General features: G+C 39.6%; 1 protein-coding gene across 2 annotated transcripts in view; it reads left to right on the top strand.

Annotated features, from left to right (window-relative positions):
* Positions 1-12,634, top strand: part of PRKAR2B (protein kinase cAMP-dependent type II regulatory subunit beta) — a 69,734-nt gene that overhangs the window by 41,723 nt on the left and 15,377 nt on the right. For both annotated transcript variants that reach the window (XM_072147164.1, XM_072147163.1), the window contains exons 3-4: positions 8,760-8,812; positions 11,982-12,065. In XM_072147164.1, coding sequence (XP_072003265.1) covers positions 8,760-8,812; positions 11,982-12,065 — 137 coding nt within the window. The remainder of the gene's footprint in view (positions 1-8,759; positions 8,813-11,981; positions 12,066-12,634) is intronic.

The raw sequence follows: 12,634 nt of genomic DNA, 5'->3' as shown, positions 1-12,634 counted from the left end.
CGGCTATCGCGTGAGTTCTGTCACGATTACGAAAGTAAGGGGCAAGTGTGCCTGAGCAGAATAGTGTAAACATAATGTAAACATTATATTGCATACATTTGCATACTATCTTGCATTCATTTTATTCCCTATGGCACTTTGCTTGTTCTATATGTGGCTATGCACTGTTTTTAATCATGTATTCCCATTGTACTACTACCATGCTATGTAAATTTGCTGTTATTAATAATTTTTTGCATAACTAATAAAATGTATTTAATATTTATAATTGCTTGTGAGCATAGTACCAATTTGTATTTTTTGATATTTCCAAAAATGAAACAAATGTGTACGAAAAAGGAAAAGAAAATTTTGCCATCTTCTGACGCTAATAACTTTTTCATACTTTGGTGCACGGAGCTGTGGGTGGTGTCATTTTTTGCGAAATGAGCCGAAGTTTTCATTGCTACCATTTTGAACTGTACGACCTTTTGGTCACTTTTCATTACATTTTTTATGTCATGTAAAAAAAAGATGCAAAAGTCGCATTTCGGACATTTGGTCGCCATTTCCCATTTCGGAGGTCACCACCGATTATAACCATTTTTATATTTTTTAATAGATCGGGCATTTTGGGACATGGCGATACCTAATGTGTCTGTGATTTTTACTGTTTATTATATTTTATATCAGTTCTAGGGAAAGGGGGGTGATTTGAATTTTTAATATTTTATTAATTTTTAACATTTTTTTAAACTTTTCTTTTTTTTTTTCCCCACAATTTCTTATACCCTCTAGGGTACATTAACCCTAGATAGTCAGATCGTCCCTACCATATATTGCAATACAACTATATGGCAGTATATGGTGTTTCTGCACAGTATACGTTACAATGAGCCACTGGCTCATTGTAACGAATCTGCATAAACCATTCAGCCTTGGGTCTGACTAAGACCCGAGGCAGTCATGGCAACCGATTGCCTCCCCCCTCCCCCCCCCCCCGATGCCGTTTGGGGGAGGAATGATCGGAGGTAACATGGCGGCTCCCATGCGCGGCCATGCTTTCATTGCCACCGACCGTGGGTTATATGCAATGGGTCTCAGCCCGTGAGCCCTCTTCACACACGCTTCATAGCTCTGTGGCGGATGTATCTGTCGCAGTGCGTGAAGGGGTTAAAAAACCCATCACTCAATATATGAGAATCATAGAACAAGTATGTTCTCAGATTCTTCTGAATAGGAAGTTTTAATAACATGAACATTAGTTAGTCTCTCTGCTGTTTAGTGTGTTGCTTGGAGACTACAGATGCTGGCTTACCTATTTTGGGACAGTTGTACAGCCACATTTTGGTGGTCAGCAATGTTTTGGGAAGCCCACATGGGGAAAGGTTAGTGCAGTCAATGGAAGTCAGGACAGAGTTTGCAGTGTGCAGCACATGCCTTGAGACTGAGCCAGTAAAAGGGCTGGTGGTTACAGGCTGAGGTTGTGGGCCAGAAAGGTTGGTAGACAGCTGCGGAATGGACGCGACTACTTTTTGGGGGTCAGGAGTCTTTGGGTGTGGATAGTGGCTCAAAGAAGGAGAAGAAGAAAGGCATACAGTGGGTGAAGCTAGCATGCTACCAGACGTGTCAAGTACTATTATTATGGAAGGCACGGGTGGAAGCATCTGCTACAGAGGAAAGAATATAGCAGGCTGATCTATAGCTCTGCAGGAGTTCTCCTGGGAAAGTGGAAGTGCCAAGATTTGCTGAAAGGCTTCAGGTAACTAGGCCAGACTCTGCTGGGTGAAAAACAGGCTAGAAATATGTCAATGGAGTCAGCGGGTAGTCTTCTTATTTTTGTGTAGTATACTCAAGTTTTTCTCCATCTAAGGTAAGTTTCAGGCCTTGAATGGCCTTAAATACTAATCTCGGTATAAACCCTTAGTGCTTTTACAGACTATACATTTCATTAAACCATTTCACTTGGTTTCTACTACTTATTCCATGTTCCCCATGTGATAAAATTTATCAGGCTAGGTATTTTTAATGTAATAACTGACACTACTACTCTATGCTAGCACACTACTCTGACTCTTCCCCACGGCAATAGTTTGAAAAAAGGCACTGTAGGCTGAAATGTCACATTTTGGTTTAAGCTTGCTGTGCTTTCACAATAAAAGTTATTGCATCTAACACAAGTGCTTACACTTTATGTTCCTCACATACTGTGGAAAGATCCTAGGTCGGAGTACCCAAACTGTGACCACACAACTGTATATAAGCTAGTCACTTACTGTACATATATTCTGTATGTACACATTGTGCAGAACTCATTTCAATTACTTCTGATAATTTACTTATCAGAACAAAATGTTTAAGGTTCTGAGGACTAAATGCAATAAACTCAGTTCTAGGGCTCAAGATATTCACACAATTCTCTGATGCTTGGTTTTTTGACAAGTAGCTTTAGAACAGAAAAAGGAGAATAGCACCAAATGGAAATTGTTCTGTTTATTTTGAAAGGAGGAAATCAGATATAACAAATTGTTAAAAATCATTACGAACTCATAAGTTAAAGTTAAGTAAGACCTGTTAAAGTTAACTGAGACCTGGGAACTAAAATCTATTGAAACGCTATTGATTGCATGGTTGAAGTACTTGTACAGTCTGCCCCAGGGGCTTTTTTGTTTGCCTTGCCTTATTGCTGTAGAGTTATAGGTTCATTGGTTCATTGGAGAAAAACTAACTACTTAGGATTGCTCTTTTCAACCAACCTGTGTCAAGATACAAAATAGAAGATCTTAGATTGAGAGTTTATTACTGATTTCATATATTGCAGTTTGATAGAGCTAAAAATTGCACAGCTAGATGATCATTGACATATTGCCTGCTGACAGTAGAAAAGCCCATGTATTATTCAATAGTCAAACTTGCCCCACATGCTGTGACTATGCCACTGCTTCGTCTGCTTTGTATTCTTATTGTGTAGATGGAAACCCAGTACTACAATGTGTACTGTAGGACAGTATTAAGCAGCTTCTGTACTAAACATGGCCTGTGCTTTATAAAAATGCTGTTATATTAAGTAATTAAATAGACATTAATTGTAAGCACATTTTACTGACACATTAATATTCAAGTAGACATTCAGAGTGGTTAACAGGTCATTATTTGCCTATATATCTTGTATCTGTGTAGCCATGATCATGTTTGTCTGTTTCTTATAAAACATTTTACACTGCATATCCAATCTCTTACAGGAATTAGTGCCTTCTGCTTAAGGAGACTAAGCTGCTCAGAGCTTTAAAAGTAATAATGTAGAAAGCGTTAAACTCAACAATTGTTTTTATATGGTTTCCTTCTAGTTTAATGAAAATTAGACAAACAATATGAAGATATATACTCTCATACACACATATCCTTTCTTTACAATTAATTTTAGAATATTATTCATTTTAGAATGTCAGCACAGAGCTTTAATTTAGATATTTTGTGCATTAATTGTACATATGAAAATTATCCAAGAAGGACCTAAATGGCCTTTTTCATGTTTGTCTTAATCACCTTCTTTCCCTAGAACAGAAATAAACATAAATGAGCACAATCATAAACATGCTAGGTATCCCCACATCTCAAAATGCCAGATATATCAAAATATAAAACAATAAGCCCTCAAACATTTCATTGTAAATGAAAAAAATAAAAGTTATAGCTTTCAGAAGGTAGGGAGTAAAAAACACAAAATTGAAAATGTGCCAGATTGTTAACAGTTTCAGGGGCCATAATCTATTTCCTGAAAATATAGCAAGACTCAGTCCCCCTTGGGCATTTTAGTCCTCATTTGGTGATATATACTGGATTGGCAGGCAGCTCTGGACTGTAATTTAATAATAAAGCCCTGAGTAGTGACCCCAGTTTGAAGAATACACCTCTAAAGGTATTTATCAAGGGACTGATTATTTTAACCCTACAGATGCCTTCTATAAATGAATGCACAATAGCTGGTAAAAAGTGGAAATGTATATTTTTCCATAAATAACACAATTTTATTGCCCAATATGTCATGGTCACATTATGCCATGATGTAAACTCAGACACCTGTTGACAGAAGGTGAAAATGAAGGCTCGCAACACTCCTTGATAAATAACTGTATATACACGAGTATAAGCCGAACAGAGTATAAGCCGAGGTACCTATGTTTAACACCGACCTGAGTATACGCCGAGGGTAGCAAATTCATTGGTTCCAGCTTGCCACCAGTATACAGCCAGCCAGTGCATGCCCCCCAGTATACAGCCTGCAGCCCCTGCCCCCCAGTATACAGACTGCAGCCCCTGCCCCCCAGTATACAGCCTGCAGCCCCTGCCCCCCAGTATACAGCCTGCAGCCCCTGCCCCCCAGTATACAGCCACTGCCCCCCAGTATACAGCCTTCAGCACCCGCCCCCAGTATACAGCCTGCAGCACCTGCCCCCTAGTATACAGCCTGCAGCCCCTACCCCTACAGTATACAGCCCTAGCCCCCCAGTATACAGCCTGCAGCCTATGCTCCCAGTATACAGCCAGCAGCCCCCTGTCCCTAGTATACATCCAGCAGCCCCCTGTCCCTAGTATACAACCCCTCACCCAGTATACAGCCCCTGTCCATCCTATAAGAAAAACAAAAGTGTACTCACCTTCCGGCTCTGTGGATCTGTGATCCACAAGCCAAATAAAGCTTATTTCCCTCTGTACCCTTCTATTTTGTCCAAAAAGAAGTTTATGCCCAGGTATAACCCAAAAAGTGGGTTATCTCTAGTACCAGACTGTCATGTATTTGGGTATAAATAGCCCGGTGGGAACAATACATGGCGCCGAAGTAAAGGAAAACTATTTGAATAACACTTTTTGAATTTTGAAAAGCAGATTTAGCTGATTTGTTTTTGGTTTCTGTAAAGTAGAACCCCAGTCAAGTGACTGCATTTTTAAACTACACCCCTTTAAGAATTCACCAGTGGGTGTACTGATCATTATTAATCCACTGATGTTCCATTATTTTCCAAGCTATGAAAAAAAATCTAAAAATTAGCTCAGTCAGCCGGTGTTCATAGAAGGCTCATGGGCTGAGTTCTATGATGAATGTTTGCTACATATTGCAGCTAACACCCGCTATCAGTGTTAAGCCTGCGATCGCTGCCGGTGGCTGTGACAGGCCAATGGCTATGGCAGGCTGTATCACATCTGATCATTGGTGACATTGTGCCAGTGGATCAGTAAGATTAAGAGCAGTAGGATCAATCAGACAACCTATGATTAAAGTTCCCTAGCGGATCTGAAAAATAGTAAAAATAAAATAAACAAAAACCTAAAAATTCAAATCACCCCCCATTTTCCTAGAACTGATATAAATAAACAATAAAAATCATAAATATGTTAGGTATTGCTGCGTCCCAAAATATCCAATCTTTAAAAATGTAATAATGTTTAGAATTTTTTCCGCTTCCCAGTACATGGAATGGAATATTAAATACAGTCAATATGAATTGCAATTTGTTATGCAGAAAACAAGACCTCACTCAGCTCTTTACATGGAAAAATAAAAAAGGGGAAAAATTTAAAAAGTGGTGTTAAAAATTAAAACTTAAAAACAAAAAAGGGCCTGGTCATTAAGGGGTTAATGATGTAGCCAATTGCAACAGGTTTTTTTTTTTTAATTCTGACATCTGTTACTACCATTTACTTTTATGCATTATGAAGCAAACATACCTTGAGAATGCTGTAGCTCCACTGATGCAGAAATATATCTTGTTTAATCCCTGAACTGAGTGGTTTTGCTGAAATAACAATTATAACATTATGATAATGAGGCTCTGTCTCTCCTGTGGTTGCTTGGCGCTCCCCTCCCCTAATTATGTACTGCTCCAGCCTTGTTCCAGCATAAGCCGAGAATATGTCATCACTGTATTGTCCCTGACAGACAGAAGTAATCAGTTGCTGCACCATCCCCGGCTGCTGTGTATGAGTCATGCAGCTCAGGTTGATTAGTCCTGTCTGGACTGGTTTAGGCAGCAATCCTGCATTGGGCTAACGTCCTGAATTTTATAATTGTTTGAATGAGTAGTTTTGAATGAGCTTTAAAATATCTTTATACAATAAACCGCCTATAAATTTCCCATTTACACAACTGCACTCTTCAAATTATTAAAACAGCTTTTTGGGAAGTAGTTAATACCTTAAGAATGAGAATTGCAATTTTTCTTCAATTTAGCAATTTCAGTGCTCACAATGGGCCACATTTATCTAAGGCTATATTCACACTGCCGTTGCCCGCCTGTACCGTACCGTAGAAGGCAACGGCAGTGTACGGGGAGAGGAGGCGGAGGTGAGCGCAGCTCACCCCCGCCCCTCTCCATAGGAAGTTATGGCGCACGGCGCCGTACTACGGACAAAGATAGGACATGTCCTATCTTTTTCCGGGGTACGGAGCGGTACGGTACCGCACGTTTGAAACATAGATTTCAGTTGGAATGGTGAATACTTTCCTTTTTTCAGTTTTTCATTTACAGAGAGATGTATGGGGACTTGTTTTCTGTGGAACAAATTGTACCTTCTGGTGGTACCATTTAATATTCGATACTATGTACTGGGACCCTGTAAAAAAAGTAGTGTCAGCTGTAAAAATACCTTTTAAGGTATTGATTGATGTAAATCATCACTAGTCTGAGTGGCTTTAGCTGTATGATCATAAACGTGTCCTATGGAACATTATTCAAGTCATAAGAGTACAGGCTAATGTGACTCTAAACCTGACCCCTAACAGATCATTGTGATCATCTCCCTGGTTATCATGTTGGTGACAGCTTGAGGACCTAAATTCTTATGAAAGGTTCACTTAACCCTTTCACTGCCAGGCATTTCTGGAAATTTAGTTGCATTATTGGCCAAAGATATTTTTACATTTTTGACGTTTACAAATAAAACCAAAATTACAGCAAAAAGAATTATACTATACCGCAAAAAATTATATATTTTCTGTAAGCACTTGCACTATTTTTAAAATTGCATGAAAGAGTTTATAGACATGTGTGCCTTCATGCAATTTTGATTCAAAGTGTACAATTTTATAAAAAAATACATAAAATTTTACTTTGATGCCAAAAAATGTGCTCCAAATATTTACTTTCACATCTTCTAAATGTAATAGATGTGTAGACTTCAGAGACACCTCATAGTCATATTTTTCACATAAATAAATCATGATATTACTTAAACTGAAATAACTAAATTTCAGCTTTTCAGCTAGAAATTTTAGGACAGTCACAATCTGCAAAATATAGCAATAAAACAGAATAAAAAGCGATGTGCACTTTACATATTAAATAAAGCCTACATATTTTTTGAAAGAAGACAACCAGGCGATTGCATTTGCCTTAAACAAAAAATGCATTGAAAATGCCATGAAGACATACGTTTTTACATAAAACTCACATCAAAGCGGAGGTTTACGCACATATAGGCATTTAAAAATAATAACACAAAGTGAGCAGATTTATATATACCACAATACACGTCATCAACAAGAATTTACTCTCCCAAAAATGCTAAAACAAAAACCATGCCATATTTGGTTGAAAAATATATTACACACAAAGCAAGAAGCTCCTATTCTGTCAAAATATATTTTTTTCAGAAATCATCACCTACTATTTACACAAAAATAACTTTAAAATTCATGCACTCTACCACCTTCTTGCAACTTTGCAGCAAACAGTAATAAAATGCAAAAATTACATGGACATTCTAAATTTCATCTAAAATATGTACAAAGAATACTTATATAAAGTAAGATGTGAGGAGTTAATACATACCCCACATGTGTATATTCACCAAAATATGCAGCAAAGGGAACATTAAATCCACAGGGGGTGCCAAACATTTTTTTGCGGAAAATTGCACTGAGCTTCCCACAGATATATTATTGTATGTTCCTTACACAATGGTAACCCAAAGAAATAACTATATATCCACTTACCAAGCTAATGAGATAACTAAAGTCACTTTTAGATGTGCACCATTGTATTAGCTGTGCAAGTAAGAACGCCATGACTTAAGTATAAATAATGGAGGATGGTGTGAAAAAAAATCAGGAAAGTGTGTGTGTTTTTTGTGTTACATATAACTGTATGGGCATGTTCTGGGCCATGGTGTTAATATGTAGCCACATTAGGCAAAGAGGATCGAATGTTAATTGTTCCACTCAATTTTCATAAAAAAAACTTTCCAGATTTATATAAAAAATCAAGCGTGTTCTCAAATTGTTCTGAATATAAGAGGGTTAAAAACATGAACATTAGCTGAGATTATCCCTTACCAAAATTTACTTAAAGTCACTATAGACATAATCTTTGAGGTGCAGCAGCTCCTGTGTGCAGCAAATTCTCCCTGCAGCCTGCTGGCTAAGAATCTGGAGGGGGGCGCACTTCCTTTCACACACTTCTCTTTCATATGAATCTAAATTTGTGTTTCTAGGTGACAGGAAACCGGTCAGTGTGCCGTCAGGAGTAATATTTATATATATAGAAATCACACCAAAATTATCAATTTAAATGTGAATATCTCGATTCCCTGACACCTAGAAACACCATGTTACATTCATTGAAAGAAGAGAGAAGAATTGTATTTCTAGGTACTACAGAGCCCATGTTATAACCATTTGAAATGAGGATGTATAACGCATACGCATGAAACAAGGCTTAAAACAGTATGTATGGTAAATATTGATCAAATAATGTGTCTGATCTTTTTTTATTTTGTTTTAGTGTGTGCAGAAGCATATAATCCAGATGAAGAAGATGATGAAACAGAAAAAAGGGTTTGAACAATTACTTTATTATTAGAGATAATTGACTTTCATTGACACATTTGTTGGACCGTTGGCTTACTCGTAACTAGTTTACCGCCTTACTCTTGTACTTAATAGGACTGAATGCGGTATTAAATGTGTCGAATCAGTAATCTATTGGCACTATGTGCCCCTTTTAATAACCACCAACCTCTTAGTAATTCTGGCACAGTACTGGTGCTCAATAGAATTGAGATAGCTGTAAGTAGTGACCAGAACCAGAATTCTCAAAAAGTCTAAAAATCTGTGGCATGTGCTTGGAGTTGCAACTTTTCCATGCCTTGTATGCCAGAAAACTGGTGTACAAGGCTGATAAATCTCACCAATATCTTTACCGCAGTAACATTCTATAGTAACCTATAAAACTTTTGGCTGGTTTGAATGGAAGGGAATAAAAGGCATACAAGATTTAATGACACTGAATTAGTGAAGTGATAATTGTGGGGAGGTATAGGTATAGTGAGGTCAATCTTTGTCACCGGAGAACCCCTTTAACTGCTGAAATGAGTGGAGGAGTACATCTATACAGTCATCCCTCATCCCTCCATGTAGCCCCACTAGGAAGCAGGGAAAGTTCTAAAAGAGCAGGGTCATTCCACTGGGGGGTCAAAACCAGTAGCAAACCCAGTAGCATAGTAGTGGGAGCAAACTCTTGTCCAAATCAAAATAGCAGCAAGGGGATGTCCCCCTGGTCTTTGTTTCCCCTCAAATAGATGTTCAGGTGAAGTACGTAGATTAGAATAGGGGCCAACAAGAAGTGCCATGGTACGTGGTTTTTCAAGGTGGAATACCCAAGAAAAGTGGGACAACTGGGCTGCCTATTAGTATATCTTACAATTGGAAAGACTTCCCTACCTTCTCCCTGGAGCGAAAAAGCAAGCGGGTGGCTATTCTTAACCACCCCCTCCCAAAACAAATAGGGCAATGCAACTATCAAGCTTCTGAAAGAATTGGCACAGTATATACACTGTGTGACTGAAGCAGGACATAGGTATGAGAACCATTTTGAGTTAACACGGGCAGGAAAGGATAGAAAAAGTTTAGACCATGCTCTCTTGTGCAGACACGCCAAGGCCAGTAGGGGGAATAGTAGTAGTACACAATAAAGTGCGTAACCTGCACTCCTAGGTATGTGATCTCCGATATAACACAGAGAGGTTGAGCTGCAGCTTCAGCCGTGGGAACTAAGTGGTCAATAAGGAGTATATACAACTTAGACCAATTAATCTTGAGGCCTGAATGGGTGCCAAACTCCGTATCTACCTCTAGCACTGCACTCAGAGAGAGCCCCGAGTCTTCCAAATAAAGCAAGGTTTCAGTGTATAGGCTAATCGTCTCCACCTCCCCACCCATTGTCAACCCTCTAACACCAGGCAAGACCCGCACAGTTAACGGTTCTTAGGGTATAGCATATAGCAGTGTGTATAGGGGGCAGCCCTGGCGGGTTCCTCTAGCCGGCGAAAACTGCCTGAAGGGGAATGCATTTACCAGAACAGAAGCCATGGGGGAGTGATACAACAGGCGAACCAAGGCCACAAACTCCCTAAGGAAGCCAAACCATTCCGACACTAGCCAAAGGTAAAGCCACTTCACCCAGTCAAAGTCCTTGGTCGCGTCCTGCGAGGCCAAGACCCTCGACCCAGTATTGTCATAGACTGCCTGGAGATTCAGAAACAGTCTGCACAGGTTGTGAGTGGTAAATTTACATTTAATGAAACCATTGTGGTGGGGCTTATAATTGACAGGATAGCAGGATTAACTATACATGTCAAGACATTAGCTAAAATTTTTTATCTACCTGAAGAAGGGAGATGGTCCTATAGGAATTACAATAGGTGGGATAATTCCCTGGCTTGGGGATGACTACGATACATGCCTCAGTCATAGAGTCTGGCAGTGAACCCAACTCAAGCGCCTCTCTATACAGTTTACACAGTAGGGGGGCCAGGACGTAGGTATGTTGCTTATAGAGTTCAGCCAGTAGGCCATCAGTGCCAAGATATTTGCCGTTAGCTAAGAAAGCGATAGCCTCAGCAATTCCATGCTTCCTGATAGGGGCCACTGAGGTAAGGGAGGGAAGGGAGCTAAGGTAGTCAGCAGTCTCCCGAGCAGTCACTGTGTATGTGGAGGAATACGGGGATGCGAAAAAGTCTCCAAATGCATCCGCAACCCTATCAAGGTCACGTAGCAGAATTGCAGAGTCACCTGGATAATGGACCTCAGTAACCAGAGTAGGGGCAGAGTCTCTGAAGAAAGACAACGATCCAGCTTAATGGAAAGTAAAAGAAGAAAGCTGGATTGTTGTCTTTTTTCAGAGACTATGTCCCTACTCTGGTTACTGAGGTCCTTTATCCAGGTGACTCTACAACCATGCAGCCTCAAAAATGTCCCAAAAGGCCACCAAAGGCCTCAGGTTCATCGAGACCCCACTGATGTGCCTACTGGAGGGTAAGATATGGTCTGGGGAGTCCCAATGGAGCTGGAGGGAACGTCCCAGGGGGCATGGGCTGGAAGATGAGGGTCTTCGCAGGCCGATGGTGAGGTGAGGGCACCGTGTAGGGCTGGTAAAGGACCCAATGGCAGCAGATATAGAGTCCCTCCAGTGGAGCTGCCTCAGATGCCATGTTCGCTGCTACCCCCCCACCAACCCAATGTTTAAAGGACATCTACTAACAGCTTAGCTGATGGTAGATGATTATTACTCTCTTCCCCGTCCTGTCCCTGAGTACTCCATGCTCAATTTCTCATAACTTTGTATGCCCGCATTTTGGAGAAAAATTATTTTATACCAAATGCAAACTAGCCTGTGGTGCTCTACCGAGTACCAGTAGGCTCCACCGCCATATAATTTATGGACATCCCAGTGCAGGTGGTAGGGCCCCAAGACCATTCTGAGAGACAGTGATGTCTAGCTTTGGAAATGTTCATTCCATTATAACTGATCCTTTGTCTCTCAGTCTGCATATTCTTATGTGTTTCACTGTTATTAATATTCATTGTCTACAGATTCTCAAAACTGAAGTCCTAAAAAATTACACACTGAATTTATTATTCACTAAAATTACATATGAAAATTTATCAATCACTGTTAATCGGTTACTTTTGAATAACATATGTATATCTTTTACTGTTTAAATAGATTATCAACCCAAAAACAGATGATCAGCGATACAGATTGCAAGAAGCTTGCAAAGACATTCTCCTTTTTAAAAATCTAGATCAAGTAAGTAAAATAGTTGAAGTGATGTTTTCTCCTTTTTTCTTAATAAAATTAGATCCATCATTTACAGGCACTGATGTGTTTTAATTTTTCTTTTTAAGTCCTTACGGGTAAAGAAGAATGAATAAGTTGTGATTGAGGTTTATAAGGAAAAATTCATCAGAATTGCCCACTCTCCCCTCCTAAAAATGCCCCCCATAGCAAACGGTCTGGGATCTAGTTTACAAAATTACTCTGTGCAGCTTATACATTCATGTTTTGCCCCCAGTAAGCATTCATAGAAAAGTTTTTGGAGTATATGGGGGATATGTATCATACGCTGGCGCTCGTGTGCCGCCGCTGCAAGTTCGCAGCCCGATACATCAAGAGGCTTGGCATAGAAAGAACCGCAGGCGGCGACTCATCCCTCACGTATGAAAGGAATGATGCTAGGAATCAGCCGTCCCTCCCAAGGTTCCTAGTGGCCGCCCGTCCATGATGTATAATAATTTATGTATAAAATTGACATAATCTTAAACAGAATGTACCGTACTGAACTTATCTTTTACTGTTATGTAGTTCTTTTGTAAATA

This window comes from Engystomops pustulosus, chromosome 4 (assembly GCF_040894005.1).
Source record: "Engystomops pustulosus chromosome 4, aEngPut4.maternal, whole genome shotgun sequence".
In the NCBI taxonomy this organism is placed as follows: Eukaryota; Metazoa; Chordata; class Amphibia; order Anura; family Leptodactylidae; genus Engystomops; species Engystomops pustulosus.
This window is presented reverse-complemented; position numbering and strand designations above follow the sequence as displayed.